Genomic DNA, 22,629 nt, shown 5'->3' with positions numbered 1-22,629 from the left:
AGTACAGTGTCTTGCAAAAGTGTTCACCCCCCTTGACATTTTTCCTGTTTTGTTGCCTCACAACCTGGAATTAACATGGATTGTTTGAGGATTGGCATAATTTAATTTACAGAACATGCCCACAACTTTGAAGATTTTTTTTATTGTAAAGCAAACAACAAATAGGACAAAATAACAGAAAGTCAATGTGCATAACTAGTCAATACTTTGAAAGCCACCTTTTGCGGCTATTACAGCTCCAAGTCGCTTTGGATAAGTCTCTATGATCTTGCCACATCTTACCACTGGGATTATTGCTCATTCCTCCTCCTTGCAAAACTGCTCCAGCTCCTTCAAGTTGGATGGTTTGTGCTTGTGAACAGCAATGTAAACGTCTGACCGCAGATTTTATATTGGTTTGAGGTCTGGGCTTTGACTAGGCCATTCCCTCAGCTCTGATTGGTGTTCTTTGATGTTTCATGTGATGTATTGTGTTTGGGCCAGACATAGCATTTTCTTTGATAGCCAAAAAGGTCTGATCATACCAGAGCACCTTCTTCCATACATGTTGGGAGTCTCCCACATGCCTTTTTCGCAAACTCAAAACTTGACATTTTGTTTTTTGTTGAAAGTAATGTCTTTCTTCTGGCCACTCTGCTATACAGCTCAACTCTATGGAGCGTACGGCTTATTGTCATCCCATGTACAGATACTCCAGTCTCTGCTGTGGAACTCTACAGCTCCTCCAGGGTTACCTTAGGTCTCTGTGCTCCTCTCTGATTAATGCCCTCCTTGCCTGGTCCGTGAGTTTTGGTGTGCGGCCGTCTCTTGGCAGGTTGGCTGTTGTGCCATGTTCTTCCCATTTGGTTATGATAGATTTGATGGTGCTCCAAGGGATCATCAAATATTTGGTTATTTTTTAGAACCTAACCCTGACTTGTGTTTCTCAACAACATTGTCCCTTACTTGTTTGGAGAGTTCCTTGGTCTTCATGGCAGTGTTTTGTTAGTGGTGCCTCTTGCTTAGGTGTTACAGCCTCTGGGGCCTTTCACAAAGGTGTGTATATGTAATAACAGATCATGTCACACTTATGCCGCGTACACACGACCGGACTTTTCGATGGACTAGGTGCGACGGTCTTCCCGACGGACTTTCGGCGGAGGTCCAATGGACTTTCTGAACAAAAGAGACTTGGCCACACACGACCGAACTAAGTCCGTTCGAAAGTCCATTAGTTTTGAATGTGATGACGTAAACGGGACTAAACAAGGAAGTTCAATAGCCAGTAGCCAATAGCTGTTTTTGCTTTGTATTTGGTCTGGCGGACTAGCACACAGACGAACGGTTTTCCCGTTTTTTAGTCCGTCGGATAGATTTGAAACATGTTTTATTTCTAGGTCAATCTGACTTTTGGGGAAAAAAAAGTCCACTGGAGCCCACACACGATCGAATTGTCCAACGGATTTCCGGTCCGCCGGACCAAGTCTGCCGCAAAGTCAGATCGTGTGTACGCGGCATTAGATTGCACACAGGTGGACATCATTTCTGAAGGTAATTGGTTGCACCAGAGCTTTTTATGGGCTTCATAACAAAGGGGGTGAATATATACGCACATGCCAATTATCAGTCTTTTGTGCCTGAAAAATCGTTTTATGTATGTATTTTTCGAATTTTACTTCACCAATTTAGACTATTGTGTTTTGATCCATCACATATAATTCAGATTAAAAAAAAACATTGAACTAAAGGCTGCAATGCAACAAAATGGGAACAAGGAACACATACAGTGCCTTGCAAAAGCATCCCCCCCCCCCCCCCCCCTTGAATTTGTACCTAACAATATAGAAGGTCTCATCCATGTGGGAAGCGAGACCTAGAGTATCTGCAGCCCTTGACCTATGTAATGTTACAACATAAATCGGCTTGTGCTCTATTGCACATCATTTTAAGCAAATAAACTTTCAGTTTCTAGAGAATTTTACCAAGATTAAAAATACTATGTTTGCTTACACTACATGCTGCAAAATAAAAGTTTAACAGTTTCCTTTCTGAATGGAATACGTTCTTTGTATTGGCTACATTGGATTCTTGGTCATGCCTTTTCTGGGAAGTATTTATTATTTATGTCAATTTTCTGACTTTATAAGCCGAAGCACAAAGGAGAAATCCTCAGAATTATATCCATATCAGCAAGAAGTCTTTCATCCTGACAGAAGAGACGTCCATTCCCGGACACAAGTAAGTTTTTATTTTTTTGCCATGGTAGCAGGGGCGTAACTATAGGGGGTGCAGCAGTCGCGACCGCAACTGGGCCCTGTGCTGCAGGGGGCCCATGCAACCCCCTCTACATATGGCTGGCAGCAGCATAGGCAGCCAGCTAGGGTTACCAGTGCACCATGCACACGGGTGGCTGGAGGTAGAGGGTGACTAGCGGAGCTCCATGCTCGACTATCGCACTGGCTGCTCTTTAGTTGTGCATTCCCCACATGACTTGTGTCCTCGGCCGGCTCCTCAGAGTACCCCTCTCCTGCTCCATGCATTGCCGCTCAGTCCGATGTCTGTTCTCCCCAGCCAGAGTCCGGCCAACACTGCACTGCATACTTCTCCCGGGTAAACAAACTTTAAGCACACAGATGCAGTGTAGCCCTATGAGAGACGGCTCCCCGGAGGACACTGCAGGCTTGTCTGCCAGCCCCCCTCCTCCGCCGTCATACACAGATGATGAAAGGTCTTTTTGGGAGATATGCTGATCGCCCGTCCAGCACACTGGATGGAGCCCAGGCCAACATGGATGAGTGCGCGGCCTACAGCTTGGTCATGGTGAGTGAGAGGACCCCATCCCCCACACACCATTACATACCCGCTCCATCTCCCCCTGGGGACAGGGACCCCTTCTCACGTGGGGACTGGGACCCCCACTTCTCCTGGGAACAAGGACCCCTTCTCACCTGGGGGCAGTAACTTCATCTGCCCTGGAGAAAAGGACCTCATCTATTCTGGGGACGGGGACCCCATCCTGCCTAGGGACAGTCCCCCAATGGGGCACCTAAAAATAAAAATAAAATAATAAAAAAAAACTACTGATACCAGTGGTGGAACTACAGGGCTCACAAAGGTCATACCTGTGACCACGCCCTGGAGTTCCACCGCCGGACTCAGAGGGACGGGCCCTGGCTGGGGTTTAGGGGGGCCCTTCATGGTTTCTTGCATCGGGGCCCTGAAGGTTCTAGTTACGCCACTGCATGGTAGCATTGCCAATGTTCTTAATGGGTTGGTTCACCTTATCACAAAACAGGTGAAAAGGTAAAGCCGTCCATACACAATTTACAGACTGAACTAAAAAAAAAATCTGAGTCAGTGAGAATCCTTTTGAGGCTCCATTCTTCTGGGATTCCAGACATAAGAAGTGATTCTCATTGGCCAATTCATGAAGAACCGGCCGAAATGTGCAAAGCATAATGCCGCGTACACACGACCGGACTTTCCGTCAGAAAAGGTCAGACTGAATCATTCCGTTGGATATTTCGATCGTTTGTGGGCTTCATCTGACTTTTTTCTTCAAAAATTCAGATGGACCTAGAGATAGAACAATCTGTTTCAGTTTCAAATCTGTCCGACGAAATCCATTTCTATTGGGAAAACCGTTCGTTTGTATGCTGGTCCGACAGACCAAATACGACGCAAGGGCAGCTATTGGCTACTGGCTATTGAACTTCCTTTTCTAGTCCCGTCATACGTCATCACGCTCAAAATGAACGGACTTTGGTCCGTTCGTGTGTGGGAAAGTCCGTTAGGTCGGAAGTCCATCGTAACTCCATTGGAAGTCTGTCGGGAAGACTGTTGGACCTTTTCTGCTGGAAAGTCCGGTCGTGTGTACGGGGCATAAGGCCAACCTCGACCCGCTTCACAATTCACCGGGAGGAGAATCAATGTGACAATAGTCAACATTCATTCGCTATTGTTACACAACTGGGTGGGGTGGGCGGAACAGTGGGTTTTCTGAAGCCTATTAGAGCCTCTGGATCTAATCACATGCTTCAAACCCCCCTCATTGGAATTTATGCATCGGGGGCCCTGCATGTAGATTGAGGGGCTGCGCCCATCCACCCCTAATGGAAGGGGCACCACTGGTGCACACCATAATGCAATTTGGCTGCGCACACCTATGGGTCAGTTGTTGTTATCAGGGATCTACTGTTGCTGGCTGCTGAAGGGTAACCAAGAGACGGTTAGTACCTGCACCTATTCTCTGAGAAAAAAAGTCCTGGCACCAGTGCTGGGACAAGGTCATCTAGAGCCCAGGGCGAACATGCCAACCTGGAACCCCCCCTCAAAATGTATGAGTATTATGTGTCAAACATCTCCTCACAAAAGCACTGAGCACTAATCTGCATGCTTACTCTCCAAGTATAAATTTCCCCTCCTTCCAGTACAAATCTACCCCCCCCCTGCTGAAATCTCCTCTCTCAGTCTTTGCCCCCTCCCCAAAAACAAAAAACAAAATCAACGATCCTAGCACAATTCCTCTACCCCTAAAATTTTCCCTCTTAGTGCACATCCCCCCCCCCACCCACTTCAAATCACCCCCCCCAGCACAAATTCTCCCAAAATCCCCCCCTTTCTAGCACACATCTTCTTATCCCCCTCCGAACAAAAATCCCCCTAAATTACCACTTTTAGCACCCCTCCTCCCTAAATTTCCTCTCCTAGACCAAAACGTACCCCCTGCCACCCTACTAATTCCCCCTACTATCATAAGTCCCCTCCCACACAATCTCCTTGTGGCGCCCCCCCCCCCCCCACCTCAAATTATGCTAAAGTGCCCGGGGGAAGAGGCCTCTCCTGCCTGCCCCTTGTCCCATCCCTGCCTTCCACTCTTGCATCATCCTATAAAGCCACCCTTGCATGCAGGCACCAGAGCTGTCACCCTATGCTGTGTGCCTCAATAGACACACACAGCCCTGTAGCCCAGGGTGACAAGGCACTCTCCTATCCCTCCCTTCTCCTCCCCCTTCCAAGCTAACCAACTGACTAGAGACTGCACTGTGTCCCCTGTTAACCGTAAGTTAACAGAAGCCACACTGAGATTGCAGGAGCCAGCAGCATTAAAAGGTGTAAACTGCAAGTAACGGGGTAAGAATTTCAATAAATATTTTACTGGGAACTTTTTTTTTTCTTTTTAGCCTTTGTGCTCAATGGGCACAACTAAAACACTAAGGGGTTTAATAATTAAACAAAAATATTAAATATAAATTAAAGTGGTTCTGAAGGCAGAAGATGCATTGTATGCATTAAGATTAAAAAAAAACAACCTTCTGTGTGCAGCAGCCCCCCTAATACTTACCTGAGCCCCATCTCGATCCAGCGATGTTGCCTGAGACCCTCAGCTCTCCCTTCTCATTGGCTGAGACAGCAGCAGGATCAGGATCAAGGTCAGTGAGCCAATGAGGAGAGAGAGAGGGTGGGGCCGAGACGCATATCTAAGTGGACACACAGAGCAGTGGCTAAGCTCGGGTACCCCCATAGCAAGCTGCTTGCTGTGGGACAGGAAGCAGGGGGGAGGTGCCAGGAGTGCCGGCGAGGGGTCCAACAAGAGGACCCGGGCTGCTCTGTGCAAAACCAACTGCACAGAGCAGGTAAGCATAACATGTTTGATATTTATAAACGAACAAAAACTAGACTTTAGTATCACTTTAACACAAATAAATATAGAAATATAAAAAAGTGTATATACAAAAAAAAAAAAAACATACATGAATTGTCCATATCTCTATGTGCAATCTTGGATGATCCATAAATTCAGCCATGTATATCACTCATTACTCAAGGTGCAATCTCACCACCTTCTAGGCTGGAACTTGCTGCATCGAAACTTTTTTGTAGTCATAAAGCATCTCATGATCTCCTCTCTGTGGAATCAAACTTGCTTTCCTCTGTGGTCTTGAACCATAGATGGACATCCCACCGACAGATTAGCATGTTCTTGTACCAGGATATAAGTGTGCAATGCTCAAGAAAGAGGAACAAAGCTTCTCATTAGGAACAAGCTCCGGGTTTTTTTTTTTTTTAAGGTATGGATTCAGTCTGATTTACCTAGCTGAACATCCCACAATGCAATGCCAAAAACAATCACTGACCTCTGCGCTTTGGCCAATGATGGTTCTTAGCAAAAGTCCCAGCACACACTGCAATAGACCAGCTTTCCTGGCAGCCCTCTATCAGTGTGTTGGAGTTTAGTGAAGGTGAAGAACAGCCTGCAGAGTTTTTAGGGAGAAGAGTTTGCTAGTATAACGTACTACTAGAGAGCTATATACTGGACTACAGTGGAACCTTGGATTACGAGCATAATCCATTCAAGGAGAATGCTTGTAATCCAAAGCACTCACATATCAAAGCGAGTTTCCCCATAGAAGTCAATGGAAACGAAGATAATTAGTTCCGCATTGCTTTCTATTGCATGCAATACCACATGTGGCCAGAGGTGGGGGGGTGCCGCAGAGCTTCGGAAATACTCAGGGACAACTCGGCTGAACTCGAAACACTTGGGAACTGAGTATTTCCGAGTGTTTCTGAATATTTCCAAACGGCTCCAAACTGTTCTGAGTGTCGCCACGCCCCCACACCTCTGGCCAAATGTGGCAGTGCACACCCCATTAGCGTGTATTCTGCTCGTTTTGTGAGACAACACTCGCAAACTGAGTCAGAATAAAAAAATAAAAAAAAGTAGCTTGTTTTTCAAAATGCTCGTTAACCGCATTGCTCGTTAACCGCATTGCTCGTTAACCAAGGTTTCACTGTATATTCATTGCTGTATATTGCCAATGATGCATTGCAATAGTGAGGCCCAGAGTGAGTGGAAAGTAATGGAGCTAGCAGAGGGCCACCATGACTGGAGTGAGAAGGGGACATCAAGGGGTTAAGGATAACAGGGTAAAAGTTGGGGGTGGAATTTTCTGAAGGTTTTCGTATTCTGTGCTGCTTGTCTACTATGCCACTGGTGGCGAAGAATTTGCGATCTGACTTGCTTCTTTCGGGGGGGGGGGGGGGGGATGGGTGGTCATGGAAAAATTGGGAAAGGAAGTGGCATTGGGTCGCATGGTCCGCCCTGTTCAGGAGCAGCCTCTTCCAGAGCTAGGGGTTTCCCCGCTGGGAGTGGTGCCCAAAAAAGAGCCTAATAAGTTTCGGCCTAATAAGTCAATGATGCGATAGATCTGGAAGAGTGCACAGTGTCTTACACATCCTTTGATGTGGCAGTGGGTTGGGCTCGCCGCTGCGGAAAGGGGGTGCTGATGGCAAAATCTGACATAGAGTCTGCATTCCTCTTGCTTCTGCTCCATCTGGACAGCTTTTGACTGTTTGGGTGCTGCTGGCAAAGGGAATTTTACATCGATTGTGGCTTGCCAATGGGCTGCTCCATTTCGTATGCAATGTTCAAAACATGAAGCTCCTTTATAGAGTGGGTGGTTTGGGACGTTTCAGGTCTTAATTACGTCATTCATTATTTGTATGACTTCCTCTGTGTGGGTTCTCCTTTGTCCAATGTGTGTGTGGTACTGTTATCCACATTGCAACACATGCCGGGTAGATTCGGCATTCCATTGATGGAGGACAAGACAGAGGGCCCAACCGCCGCTTTCAGCTTCCTAGGCATAGTGATCGACTCAGATCGCATGGCGTGTCGCTTACCAGAGCAGAAACTGGAATCGCTTAAGGGGAGATTAGTGAGGTCTTGGGGCTCCACAAGATTCAGCTGAGGAAGCTGCAATCCTTGCTGGGTAAATAGAATTTCGCTTGCTGTATTATTCCTATGGGCAGGGTGTTTTGCTGGCCGCTGGCGGCAGCCACTGCAGGGGTCCAGTCCCCCACACATTTTATTCAGGTCAATAGGGAATATTGGGAGGATTTGAAGGTGTGGGTGAGTTGGAGCTGTTTACGGATACTGCTGGGTCAACGGGGTATGGCGTGTACTACCAGGGTCACTGGAACGCCGGGCATTGGCAAAGTTCTTGGTTGGAGGCAGGCCTACAAAAGAATCTGGTGCTACTGGAGCTCTTTCCAGTAGTATTAGCGATTGAAATATGGGGTGAATCATTCAGGAACTTGAAAGTGAGATTGCATTGTGAAAATCTGGGAGTAGTGCAAGTTATTAACCGCATCTCAGCGTCATCACAGCATGTCGCACGGCTGTTAGACCACCTGGTGTGTATGTTGCCTACAGTTGAATATTTTTCTATATGCGGCACACCTCCCAGGGGTGGACAATACGTTGGCTGATGCTTTATCTCGCTTTCAGTGGGTCAAGTTTCAAGAGCTAGCTCCGGCAGCAGCCTGACAGGGGGTTCCGTGTCCCCAATGGCTGTGGGCGATTGCTGGATGGATCAGGAGGTCGGTGAGTGAGGCCAAAAGGGAAGCCTACAATAAGATATGGTGGGAATGGTGGGACTTGGTGAGGCAGGCCAGGGGTGGATCCAGATGGCACAGAGGTACAGTTGCTAGTCATCTATTTTGTTTCCAGTGTCAGCCATGGACCGAAAACTGGCGGGTCTGACGCTCTTGTTCAAATTATGGGGCAGTGTTGATTTGACCAAGGATTTTTGGGTAAGACAGGCGATGAAAGGTTATCATGGAATGTGTAGGCGCAGGGATGTTCGGAGGCCTGTATCTTTTGACAAACTACAAACACTGGTTGCTCGGTTGGGATTGTTGTGTACATCGGCTTACGAGGTTGCATTGTTGAAAGTGGCATTTTCGTTGGCTTATTTTGGAGCCTTCAGGATTAGTGAACTGGTCAGCCCATCTAAGCAGGTCCAAGGGGGCTTAGGGGCACATGATGTGGTTTACAAGGGAAACAGTATTTAGTTGTTGCTACGCCTATCCAAGATGGACCAGGGTGGCAAGGGTGTCAGAATACAGCTGTTTTCTCTACCGGGCTCTCCTGTGTGCCTGGTGGGGGTGGTATGGGAGTTCCTGGGAGTTCCTGGGACTTTGTCTGGTTTCTGATGGGCCACGAGATGAGTCCCCAAATGACTAAGTTCTAATTTGTGGTAGCATTTAGAAAATGCCTAAAAGCAGCGGGTTTGGATGGCACACAATATACTTTGCACTCCTTCCGCATCGAGGCGGCAGCAGAGGCCGCACTATGTGTGTTGGACGAGGCGGCTGTTAAACAGATTAGTAGAAGGGACTCAAAGAGTTTCCTACATTTGCCTGCATTTGGTGGTCGAAGAGATAAGACAGGAGTGTGTGTGTGTTTTTGGCAAGCATGCATATGTCATGTTTATCAAATGGGGTGAGCATATGTGGTTTGTCTATTGGTTATCCTATAGTTTTTTGCTCCTTTCTTTCAGGTGGAGATCAGCTGCGCCTCGTCTGGATCATGGGCCACTCTTACGTGTTTTGGGGGGGCCAGGCGTGCAGACATTAGGCCTAATGGCAGACAGCTGGGGATTTCCAGAGGGGAGGCATGTTGGGATGGCTGGGTATGGTGTGGAGTAAGGTTGTACCGGAAGTGCATCCATTTGCATGTCTGGACAGGCCACTGGGCATTGTGGTGCTCCATGTCGGTGGGTACAATCTGGGGTTTCGGTCCATCTGGGAGCTCATCAAGGACGTAAAGTTTGACTTCCTACGGTTGAGGACAGACTTCCCAGATATGTTGGTCGAGTGGTCCGACATTGTGGCGAGGACATGCGAATGGTGCGGTCAGTGGGCAGAATCAACAAAGCCTGTGTTAAAGTGAACAAAATGGTGGGACTTTTGTGATTCAGAACGGGGGTATGGTGATAAGACATAGGGAATTGGAGAAGGATACCAGCTTTATCTCAGGAGGGATGGGGTTCACTTGTCTGTGGAGGGGATTGATTTATGATCCCTGGGGTTGCAGGATGGGATTCAGCATGCTCTGAGAGTGTGGAGGAGCTCTCAAGGGTAAGGGGTCACCCCTGTTAGCTGTGGTGGTCTTTGATGGTGGCTAGGGATGAGCCAAACACCCCCCGGTTCGGTTCGCATCCAGAACATGCAAACGGACCAAAAGTTTGCATGAACTTTTGAATACCGTTAAAGCTTTGAACGTGAGAAATCAAAAGTGTGAATTTTAAAGGCTAATATACAAGTTATTGTCCTTATAAAGGTTTGGGGACCCGGGTCCTGCCCCAGAGGACATGTATCAATGCAAAAAAAAAAGTTTTAAAAACTGATTTTTTTTCAGGAGCAGTGATTTTAATGATGCTTAAAGTGAAAAAATAAAAGTGAAATATTCCTTTAAATATCGTACCGGGGGGGGGGGGGGGGTGTGTATAGTATGCCTGTAAAGTGGCGCATGTTTCCCATGTTTAGAACAGTCTCTGCACAAAATTACATTTCTAAAGGAATAAACGTAATTCAAAACTGCTTGCGGCTGTAATGTAATGTCTGGTCCCGGCAATATGGATGAAAATTATTGAGAAAAACAGCATGGGTAACCCCCCAGCCCATTACCAGGCTCTTTGGGTCTTGTATTAATATTAAGGGGAACCCCGCAATCTGATGGATTTTGTCCGAAACTTGTGTTGCATACACACGGTTGGACAAAGTTGTCGGAAAATCCAATCGTAGGTAACGTGATGACGTTATTTCGTTACGACGGGACTACGTTCAGGCTAGTAGCCAATAGCTTTAGTCTAGGAATTTGATGCGTGGCACTTTGTCCGATCGGAATTCTCTACAAACGATCGGACAAGGTCCAATCGGATCGTGTTGTCGGAAAATTTTATAGCCAAGCTCTAAAACTTTGTCAGTCAGATATTCGGAAGGAAAACGTCCGATGGAGCCCACATACAGTCGGATTATCCGACAACACGGTTCGATCTGACATTTTTCGTCAGAATTCCATCAAGGGCTTACAGGAGAGAATTTCCCTTCCTAGGGGTTGTAAGTAGGAGTCATTTGTAATTAGGCCTTTGGTGGTGGTGTTTCCACAACACTGTAAGTCCTCACAGTTACTCTTGGTGGGTGGAGGAATGGGCCCTGCTGTGAAATATTAGATCAAAAATTGTAATTACATGCCCCCAAAATTGGGCTTTAGGCAGGGCCGTCTTTAATTTGGATTGGGCCCTGGGTAAACATTTTCTTGCCCACCCCCTCCTCCATTGAGGCATACAAAAAATAGCAGGTAGACTCAAAATCAGTTTACTGCAGCAGATCACGCAGTGATTGCAATTGTTTGCCAGAGGTTACAGCCTATCCTTACTGCTCGCTGGCTGGTTGCTAGAGGTTACAACACATAATTTCTGCTTGCCGATTGGTTGCTAGAGGTTAATGCACATCATTACCACTTACTGATTGGCTACTAGAGATTAAAGCAGATCACTACTGTTCGCTGATTGGTTGCTACAGGTTAATGCACATCATTACCTCTCACTGAGCAGTGGAGCAATCCTAAATAATTGAGCAAGTAAAGGGGCACATTAATACACACACATACTACAGGAGAGTGTCAGAGAGTGCAGACATATTACAGGAGAGGTTCAGAGACTGCAGACATACTGCAGGAGACAATCAGAGACTGGGGACATACTACAAGAGACAATCAGAGACTGCGGACATACTGCAGGAGATTACCAAAGATTGGGGACATACTGCAGGAGACAATCAGAGACTGGCGACATACTGCAGGAGACAATCAAAGACTGCGGACATACTACAGGAGACAATCAAAGACTGCGGACATACTACAGGAGACACTCAAAGACTGCGGACATACTGCAGGAGACAATCAAAGACTGTGGACATACTGCAGGAGACAATCAGAGACTGGCGGCATACTGCAGGAGACAATCAGAGACTGGCAACATACTGCAGGAGACAATCAGAGACTGGCGACATACTGCAGGAGACAATCAGAGACTGGCAACATACTGCAGGAGACAATCAGAGACTGGGGACATACTGCAGGAGACAATCAGAGACTGGCGACATACTGTAGGAGACAATCAGAGACTGCCGACATACTGCAGGAGACAATCAGAGACTGGCGAAATACTGCAGGAGACAATCAGAGACTGCGGACATACTGCAGGAGACAATCAGAGACTGCCGACATACTGCAGGAGACAATCAGAGACTGCGGACATACTGCAGGAGACAATCAGAGACTGCGGACATACTGCAGGACACAATCAAAGACTGCAGACATACTGCAGGAGACAATCAGAGACTGCGGACATACTGCAGGAGACAATCAGAGACTGCGGACATACTGCAGGAGACAATCAGAGACTGCGGACATACTGCAGGAGACAATCAGAGACTGCGGACATGCTACAGGAGATGGTCAGAGAATTTTCAGTAATGCACAGCTTGACAGTTGAATAACACAGCTCAGGGTTTAAGCAGTCAGGCATTTTATGGGTGCAAGGACATACCTGAGCAGCCAAACTCACTACATACATTTAGAGGGATTCCATTCTCTGCTCTCACTATAACAGCCGGGGGCTCCACTGATGCTTTGTAGGGGGGCCCTGTTACCCGTGAATTGGGGCCCCAATGAAGGTTTTGCAGAGTGCACAGAGGACAAGAGGACTGGAGGCTGTATTCCCGCGCTAGCCAGCTGTGAGGGGGCGGGGCCGGGAGCTCCACTGACGCTCTGACCCCGCCCCCGTGCAGCCTGTATGCTCGGAACAGAGCGGCTGTAGTGAGAGCCAGTGCTCGGAGTGGAGGAGTCAGTGGAGCTCCCGGCCCCGCCCCCTCTATACTGGCTGGGGAATACAGAGGTCCGGGGGCGGGGCCGGGAGCTCCACTGACGCTCCCACTCCGAGCACTGGCTCTCACTACAGCCTACGAGATGGAAGTGTGAGGGACTCATCGATGGTATGGGCCCTCTGGTGTATTCCAGCTAACATGGTTTAGCTGGATGATGGTAATGGTTGCACTGTGGATAATAAGTTGTCTCCAAGCTGGTGTTACATGGCTGGAGGTTTAGTATGGAAAAATGCCCGCTGTGTAGAAGTGGAACAGAGCTAAGTTGGGAAGTGCCGTCAAAGACCACTAGGGGGAGCAACTAATAGTTGGAGTTTTGTTATGTGAAATTATTGTTATATATTTTATATTTTTGAGTAAAAAGGCTGCTATGGCCAGTTATACTCCATCTCAAGTGTGGTCTAGTTAATTGTAGGTAAAGTTAAGTGAGGTTAAGGGTGGAGTATACAATGGTTGGTAGGGATGAGCTTCAAGTTCGAATCGAACTCATGTTTGACTCGAACATTGCCTGTTCGGCGAACAGTGAACAATTTGGGGTGTTTGTGGCAAATTCGAAAAGCCGCGGAACACCCTGTACAAGTCTATGCGAGAAATCTAAAGTGCTAATTTTAAAGGCTTATATGCACCTTATTGTCATAAAAAGTGTTTGGGGACCTGATAAGACCCCTGCCCGCAGACCCCCACAACCACAGGCCAGGGTTGTGGGAATGAGGCCCTTGTCCTCATCAACATGGGGACAAGGTGCTTTGGGAGCATCCTCCCAATGTTGAGGGCATGTGGCCTGGTGTGGTTTAGGAGGGGGGGATGCTCTCTCGCCCCCCCTCTTTTCCTGCAGCCTGCCAGGTTGCATGCTTGGATAAAGGATCTGGTATGGATTTTTAGGGGGAACTCCATTTTTTTTTTATTTAGCGTGGAGTTCCCCTTAAAATCCTTACCAGACCTGACTATCAGAATGACTTTTTTTCCTGCAGAAATTATACTTTGTGCAGGGACAGTTCTAAGCATGGGAAACAAACATACGCTCCCCATACAGGCATAGTATACACACTCCCCAGGTACGAAATTTAAAGGAATATTACACTTTTATTGTTCCACTTTAAGCATTATTAAAATCCCTGCTCCTGAAAAAACTGCAGTTTTTAAAACTTTTTTTTTTGCATTGATACATGTCCCCTGGGGCAGGACCCAGGTCCCCAAACACTTTTTATGACAATAACTTGCATATTAGCCTTTCAAATTAGCACTTTTGATTTTGAACGTTCGAGTCCCATAGACTTTAATAGGGTTCTAAAGTTCACACAAAGTTTAGGTCTGTTCGCAAGTTCTGGTGCTAATCTGGGGGGAGGTTCAGCTCATCCTTAATGGTTGGCAGTCTCAAGAAAGTGGAACATCTTGTCTACCCTGGCCATGCAGTTTGTGGGACTAGGGGGAGTAGAGTGTAAAGCAAACCTACATTCACATATTTGCCAACATTGTACAAAAATATATATGGACACTTTTTTCCTGTAGGTGGGGTCTTGTCATAATTAGGGGGCAGGGAATTCAGTTGTAGACGTGTTAAAGTGGGGAAAGAAAAATACGGTAAGCGCAGCAGCAAAAAATCGGTGTGGTTTAAGAGGAATGTTGGGCGTGGCTTAAAGGGGATGTGGTTAGAGTCTGAGATGAACGAGGGATGGGGGAAGAGGGAGGAAGAGAGAGAGAGAAAGAAAGAGATAGGAAGGGAGGGAAGGAGAGAGAAGGAAGGAAAGAAAGAGGGATGGAGGGCAGCAGGCCCAGATTCTACACTACAATAAAAATATGTGTATTCCAGAAAGTTTAACAATCAGCAGATAAAGATACTCCGAACACCCGGTGTTAGCGCTTCAATCATCCTGGCACCATGGTTGTTATGGTGTCAGGATTTCTATTATTACATTGTAATACAAAATTAAATAGTTCAACTCACCATAATGCAGAATCAGTGGGAGCCCTGAGCGTGTCACTTGCCATGTTGCCTGCCACCAGATGCCATCAGGTTCCCCCAGCGGAGTCCCTCCTTACATCAGGCATTCTCAGCAGAGTCCGTCCTTACATCAGGTGCCCCCAGCAGAGTCCCTCATTACATCAGGTGCCTCCAGCAGCATCCCTCCTTACATCAGGCATTCTCAGCAGAATCCCTCCTTACATCAGGTGCCCCAGCAGAGTCCCTCCTTACATCAGGCATTCCTAGTAGAGTCCCTCCTTATGTCAGACATTCCCAACAGAGTCCCTCTTTACATCAGATCCCCCTAGTGGAGCCCCTCCTTACATCAGGTGTCCCCAGCAGCATAGCCCTTCCTTACATCTGTTATCCCCAGCAGTGGAGATCGTTTTTAGATCAGGTGTCCCCAGCAGAGGAGCCCCTCCTTACATCAGTGTCCCCAGCAGCGGAGCCCCTCCTTACATCAGTGTCCCCAGCAGGGCCCCTCCTTACATCAGTGTCCCCAGCGGAGCCCCTCCTTACATCAGTGTCCCCAGCAGCGGAGCCCATTCTTGCAACAGTGTCCCCATCAGCAGAGCCCCTCCTTCCATTAGTGTCCCCATCAGTGGAGCCTCTCTTTACATCAGTGCCCCCATCAGTGGAGCCCCTCCTTACATTAGTGTCCCCTCTCATTGGACACAGGGCGGAGGGTTGGCCGCACCTACATGAGTTCCCGTCTTTCCCTGTGTGTTCAGTGGAGAGGGGAGGCGCCTCTGATCTGTGCAATCAATCAGCTTCAGTGTACAAGAGAATTGTCCACTTGTACACTGAGAATAACCCGATTGGCTACCCCTCCCCTCTCCACTAAACACACGGGCAAAGAGTCCTTTGTGGCGGTGATGGACATCTTTTTGTAGCCTGCTGCTGTTTTAGCCAAAAACAGTCCCGATTTCCCAAGACAAAAGCAAAATCCTGGGATTTTAATTGGGACGAGGGTCCAAAAATCAGGATTGTCCCAGGAAAATCAGGACTGTTGGCAAGTATGCATTCACTGCAACTTGAATAGACCCCCCACAGTCCTGAGACCTTAACTAGGGTCTGGTATGGATGTCAAGTGGGCCCCATGCAAATAAATTCAAAGAAAACAAACAGAAAATAAAAATGGTACAGTGTCCTCCTCACATGTAAAAAACAGGAGGGGGCCTTACTGGCAAAGCACCTTATCCCATGTCGATGGGGACAAGGGCCTCTTCCCCACAACCCTGACCCAGTGGTTGTGGGGGAATGTATACAGGGGGTTAAAAATTAGATATCAGCCCCTCTACTTCAATAAGAAAGGGGTATCTACATCCATCAACCATAACAATATTCCCACCCACTCAGAAGCATAACTCTACCCTTCAGGGCCCCAATGCAAGAAACGATACAGGACCCCCTGACCCCCGGCTGGGCCCATCCCACTGATCCCGGGCTCTTTACTCCCAACCTGCAGCCCTGAACCATCCAGGCATGGACTCCATTTAACTTCTGAAGGTATGCTGTGGTATTTGGCACCCAGACATTCACATGATGTAAAAGAAAATGCGATTCATCAGACCAGACCATTTTCTTTCATTGCTTGGGTGGTCCAGTTCTGAAGCTCACGTGCCCATTGTAGGTGCTTTTGTCTGTGGACACGGGTCAGCATGGGCACCCAGACCAGTCTGCGGCTAAGCAGCAACATACAAAACAAACTGCGATGCTCTGTGTTTTCTGACACCTTTCTGTCAGAGCCAGCATTATCTTCTTCAGCATTTTGAGCTTCGGTAGCGCTTCTATTGGACCAGACTACTACGGGTTAGCCTTTTCTCCCCACCTCCGTAAATGAGCCTTCCCTCCCCACCTCCATCAATGAGCCTTCCCTCCCCACATGCATGAATGAGCCTTGACCTTTCATTACCCTGTCACCGATTTTCCTTCCTTGGACCACTTTTGTTCAGTCCTGACCACTGCAGAATGGAAACATCCCTCAAGTGGTGCAGTTTTGGAGTTGCTCTGACCCTATTGTCTAGCCATTACATTTTGTCCCTTGCTAAAAAAAGTCCCTCAAACCCTTACACTTGTCTATTTTTCTGCTTTCAACACATCAAATTCACGGGCAACATGTTTACTTGCTGCCTAATATATCCCACCCAATTTCAGGTGTCATTGTAATGAGATAATAAATGTTATTCCCTTTACCAGTCAGTGGTCATAATGGTATGGCTGATTCGTGTACTACTCCTGATAAGGTACCCTCCCCAATTAAATGTGTACAGAGCTTCAATAAACTGAGTGTTTCACTCAGTAATAGTAGTGTACCAACGTGTTTTGTCACCTTGACAGTAGGGATGAGCTGCGTGTTTGAGTCGAACCCATGTTCGAGTCGAACCCATGTTCGACTCGATCAGCTGTTCGCCCGTTCCGCGAAATCCGAACATTATGGTCCGTTCGTGCCAAATTAGAGTGGCGCTCATGGCCCATAATTCACTGCGGCATCGCAGTGCGTTGCTGGCTGATGATTGGCCAAGCATGCACTATGACCCGCATGCTTGGCCAATCACAGCGCCATTAGTGAAGAGAGTCATAATTGGCCACAGGCTGGATGCCTGTGGCCAATTATGGCTCAAGGGGTTTAGTACACGCCCACACTATATAAAGCTGCCTGTGTGGTGGCCTTGCGTAGTCTGTTGCGTTGGCTAAGAGAGAGAGAGATAGACAGAGAGACAGTGTCTGAATTTCCTTTGAAGCTGTTGCAATTCCAGTCAGTGTATTGTGCCACCTGCACAGTGTACACCTAAAGCTACCCCAATTGGTGGTGTTCTTCTGGTCCTATACCACAGGCAGCTGCTGCAGCAATTACAGTTGGTGTATTGTACCACCTTCACAGTGTACACCTAAAGCCACCGCAATTGCTGGCATTCTTCTGGTCCTATACCACAGGCAGCTATAGCAATTAGAGTCAGTGTACTGTGTTATCTGCACAGTTTGCACCTAAAGCTACACCAATTGCTGGTGTTCTGCTGATTCTATACCGCAGGCAGCTCCAGTAATTACAGTTGGTGTATTGTGTCATCTGCACAGTGTACACCTAAAGCTACTACCACAATTGCTGGTGTTCTGCTGGTCCTATACCGCAGGCAGCTGTAACAATTACAGTCGGTGTATTGTGCCACCCACACGGTGTACACCTAAAGCTACCCCAATTGCTGGTATTCTGCTGGTCCTATACCACAGGCAGTTGTAGCAATTACAGTGGGTGTATTGTGCCACCTGCACAGTGTACGGCTAAAGCTACCCCAATAGCTGGTGTTCTGATGGTCCTATACCTCAGGCAGCTGTAGCAATTACAGTGGATGTATTGTGCCACCTGCACAGTGTGCAGCTAAAGCTACCCCAATTGCTGGTGTTCTTCTGATCCTATACCACAGGCAGCTGCTGCAGCAAATACAGTAGGTGTTTTTTCTCATCTACACAGTGTACGCCTAAAGCTACCCCAATTGCTGGTGTTCTGCTGATTCTATCCGCAGACAGCTGTAGCAATTACAGTCGGTGTACTGTGTCATCTGCACAGTTTGCACCTAAAGCTACCCCGATTGCTGGTGTTCTGCTGATCCTATATCACAGGCAGCTCCAGTAATTACAGTTGGTGTATTGTGTCATCTGCACAGTGTGCACCTAAAGCTACCCCAATTGCTGGTGTTCTGCTGATCCTATACCGCAGGCAACTCCAGTAATCCAGTAATCCCTTCAAGACTGCCTATGCTGATGCTGAGTGACTATCCTGTTATGCTGACTGACTATCCTCTTCCTCCTCAATGATCCTGCTGATAGCTTGGAAGAACATTTTTGGTTCTGGGCGCCGCCACCAGTGGCTAAGGCCAAAATTTTCAGCCCCTGTTTAACAGAGGCATGTAATTACAATGTTTGATGCAATACTTTGCAGCAGGGCTCATTCCTGCGCTCCAACTAGAGTATCTGTGAGGGGTTGCAGTGTCGTGACACCAGCACCAGTGCCTAAGGCCCAATTTTTCAGCCCGTTTAACAGGGGCGTGTAATTACAATTTTTGATGCAATACTTTGTAGCAGGGCTCATTCCTGCTCTCCAACTAGAGTTTCTGTGAGGAGTCGCAGTGTTGTGGCACCAGTGCCTAAGGCCCAATTTTTCTGCCCCTGTTCAACAGGTGCATGTAATTACAATTCTTGATATAATATTTCACAGCAGGGCCCGTTCCAGAGCCCACCAAGAGTAACTGTGAGGACTTATGCCATGTACACGCGATCGGAATTCCGGAGAGAAAAAGACCTTTTCATCGGAAAATACGACTGTGTGTATGCTCCATCGGAATTTGGCTGTCCGAATTTCCGCCAGCCAAAAATTGATAGCATGTTCTCAATTTTCCCCAAGGAAAAACATTCTAGCGGTAATTCCGATCGTGTGTATGCAATTCCGACATGCCAAAAATCACGCATGCTCAAATTCAACTACGAGACAAAAGCTATTGGCTACTGGCTATTGAACTTCCTTTTTCTAGTCCCGTTGTACGTGTTGTATGTCACCGCGTTATAAATGATCGGAATTTGATGTGACCGTGTGTAGGCAAGACAGCTTGAGCCGAATTTCGTCAGGTAAACCATCAGAGCTTTTTCCGACGAGAATTCCGATCGTGAGTACGCGGCATTACAGTATTATGGCACCACCACCACCAAAGGCCCAATTTTTCTACCACTGTTCAACAATGGCATGTAATTACAATTCTTGATATAATAGTTCACAGCAGGGCGTTCCAGCGCCCACCAAGAGTCACTTTGAGGGCTTACAGTGTTGTGGCAACACCAGTTGATATGGGAAAAAAAACATTGGTCATTGGGACAGAAAGTGAGGTAAAATCTTCTGAAGAGGTGCACAGACAGCAACAAAAATTATACAGGGGTGATAACCCTTCCCTATGTTTTCCAAAAAGCTTAAAAATAGATTTTTTGACTGGAATTACACTTTAAAAATGTACCAGTTCAAAATTACAATCAGATTCTACTTAACAACAAACCTACACAGTCCCTGTCTTGTTTGCACCACCTGTATACTGCTGTTTTGAGTATATAGGGCCTGGGGCCCCACGCCTTTCCTTTTTTTAATTTGGGTACGAGGTTCCCTTTAATATCTGTACAATACTCAAAGGGGCTGGTAATGGATGTGGGGGGGGGGGGGGGTAGGTACCCATGCCATTTTTCTCAATGATTTTCATCCATATTGCCGGGACCAGACATTACATTAAAGCCGTAAGCAGTTTTAAATTACTATTTTTTTCTGTGAAAAATGCAAAATCTCATTTTGTGCAGGGACTGTTCTAAACACGAGAAACACGTGCCACTTTTTTTTTTTTCACTTTAAGCGCCATTAAAATCAGTGCTTCAGAAAGACCGGCAGTTTTTAAAACTTTTTTTTGCATTGATACATGTCCCCGGGGCAGGAGCTGGGTCCCCAAACCCTTTTTATGACAATAACTTGCATATTAGCTTTTAAAATTAGCACTTTTGATTTCGAACGTTGGATTTCCATAGACTTTAATGGGGTTCTAAAGTTCGTGCAAATTTTCGGGCCGTTCGCAGTTTCTGGTGCGAACCGAACCGGGGGGTGTTCGGGTCCTCCCTACTTGACAGCATCAGAGGCCACCTGGAGCAAAGAGTGATACAGGAATTATGCAAGATTGCAGTTTTATGTATTATTTATTTTGATTTACACATTTTTTATGTTGTTTTGTGTGCCGTATATTATTTTATATATATATTTTTTTCATTTGAATAAGCAAAATACGGAAAAAAAAGGAGGTAAAAATGTGAAAGGTCTACTTGCTGAATATACATGATCATTTCCCATATGTTTAAAGGGCTTTGTATTTTACAACACCTTTCTTTTTTTTATTTAGGCTAGAGTTCGTAAATCCTCTGGCTCCACTGTCTTCTCCAGGTGTTGAATTTTCTGCAGCAAGCCATGATTGTCTTTTGTGTTTTCCTTGTTCTTTGCTATGATTTGGTCCAAGCTCAGTTTCCACGGGTCTGTGTCACAGAGGAGGCTTTGAAGAACAAATCCTGTTGCCCACTTTGGACGGACCTCAGCCCCTGTGGCTTCAGCTCAGGCCGTGGCATATGCCGTGACCAGATTGTGCCTGTTTTGGGAGCATCTGGCCACCTGCCCCAATACAATGATGACCGCCTAAGCTGGCCAAAGTATTACTTTAACCATGCCTGTGAGTGCCATGGAAACTACAGCGGCTACGGCTGCGGTGACTGTAAGTACGGGCATTTTGGAGAAAAATGTGATCGTAAAATTACAATAGTGCGGAAGGAAATTCGAGAACTTTCTTTGCTTGAAAGGAAAAGATTTTTCAGCTACTTGGCGCTGGCCAAAATCACAAAAAGTCCGGACTTTGTTATCTTATACACCGGAGACCGCCACCACAAAGACACTTACCGCTTTGTTGATGCCGCCATCTATGATGTTTTTTCTTGGATCCATTACTACTCCACAAAGCCAATTCTAAAGAACGGGACCTTTGATGATAGCACAAACTACGCCCATCAAGGTCCAGCTTTTCCCGGTTGGCATCGATTGGGCCTCCTCTTCCTGGAGAGACAAATTCAGCTCATGACGGGGGATGAAAATTTTGCCCTTCCTTATTGGGACTGGAGAGGAGAAAAAAAATGCTCAATCTGCACCAATGCCTTCCTCGGAGATAATGATGTTGAAGGGTTTCTCAGTCAATACTCCCATTTTGCTTTTTGGAAGGTAAATAGGAAACTATAACTATTTTTAACAATAGGTATACAGTGTAAGTGCAGCCAAAAGTAGGAAGGAATTCGAAATTCTGTCTGTTTTTTCCTGCTCTCTTGGGCTTCATTAGGAAGATTTCCTCTAACTTTGTTGGGTTGAAAACAATTTCATCCGATAGGAAGTGAGGGGAAATTTGGAACAGAAATGTGAACAATATTAAAAAGCTAACAGGGACTTTAACCTTTTCCGTCTCTATTAAAAAAATATTTAGACATGTGCAATTAGTTTCAGTCCAAATACAAATTCGGATGAATTTTTGGTTATTCAGAGATTTGGATGTATCTGAATATCTGAATTAAATAGTAACGAATTTTGTTGAAATTCGTTAAAATTAATTTTGTTTATTCGTTTTCCAACGCATTCCAGATTTTCAAAATGACTAGAATTCGGAGTGGTCGAAAAATGATTGACCGATTCGAATTTTGTGTGAAGAATAGCTGGTTGTTAAGCAGCTCCTTAACAACAATCACTCATCAGCTGTCAGCTGGCTTCCCCACTGACAGCTGAAATGTATACAAAACAATAGAAAATTCCAGAAAAAAACACAGCGGAGTCTTCCCTCCCCCAATCAATACCAAGTCCTTTGGGTCTGGTATGGATTCTAAGGGGAACCTCATGCCAAAATAAAAAAAAACATTCTGGGGTCCCACCCAAAATACATACTGGACCCTTATCCAAGCATGTAGGCCAGGAAAGGGGGGGCAAGCTTCCCCTTGTCCTGAGCCACACCAGGCAACATGCCCTCTACATGGGGGGGGTTATAACAGCCTCATCCCCACAACCCTGTCGGGTTGGTTGTGGGGGTCGTGGGGGTCTGAAGGCAGGGGGGTTATCGGAAACTGGAAGCCCCTTTCACCCAAAAATGTGTAAAAAGTGAATAAAGACAGTAAATGAGAGTTAATAAATAAATAACAATGTCCCTCGATGTAGATCCATCCAGAAATGCTTCCCATGGACTGCCTTCTCTTCCACCTGACATTTCTTAAATAGCTAAGGGGCAGAGTCACCCGATAATGTCAGCAGGTGACCCCACACCCTTGTGACATCATCATCCAGGGACATGCTGGGTCGATGATGTTACAATGGGACGGGATCACCAGGTGGCCCCACCCCTTACATAGTTTGG

The 22,629-nt window shown here is 46.6% G+C and overlaps 1 protein-coding gene across 1 annotated transcript in view; it reads left to right on the top strand.

Annotated features, from left to right (window-relative positions):
- Positions 1-2,107: 2,107 nt before the first annotated feature.
- Positions 2,108-22,629, top strand: part of LOC143956517 (tyrosinase-like) — a 38,546-nt gene continuing 18,024 nt past the window's right edge. The window contains exons 1-2 of the mRNA XM_077466718.1: positions 2,108-2,217; positions 20,599-21,458. Of these exons, the coding sequence (XP_077322844.1) occupies positions 20,664-21,458 (795 nt within the window). The 5' untranslated portion in view covers positions 2,108-2,217; positions 20,599-20,663. The remainder of the gene's footprint in view (positions 2,218-20,598; positions 21,459-22,629) is intronic.

The sequence above is a fragment of the Lithobates pipiens genome, unplaced genomic scaffold (assembly GCF_037356315.1).
Source record: "Lithobates pipiens isolate NorthernLeopardFrog02 unplaced genomic scaffold, aLitPip1_a1.2 Scaffold_37, whole genome shotgun sequence".
Classification (NCBI taxonomy): domain Eukaryota; kingdom Metazoa; phylum Chordata; class Amphibia; order Anura; family Ranidae; genus Lithobates; species Lithobates pipiens.
The sequence above is the reverse complement of the archived record's forward strand: the minus strand, read 5'-3'. Positions and strand labels throughout refer to the sequence as shown.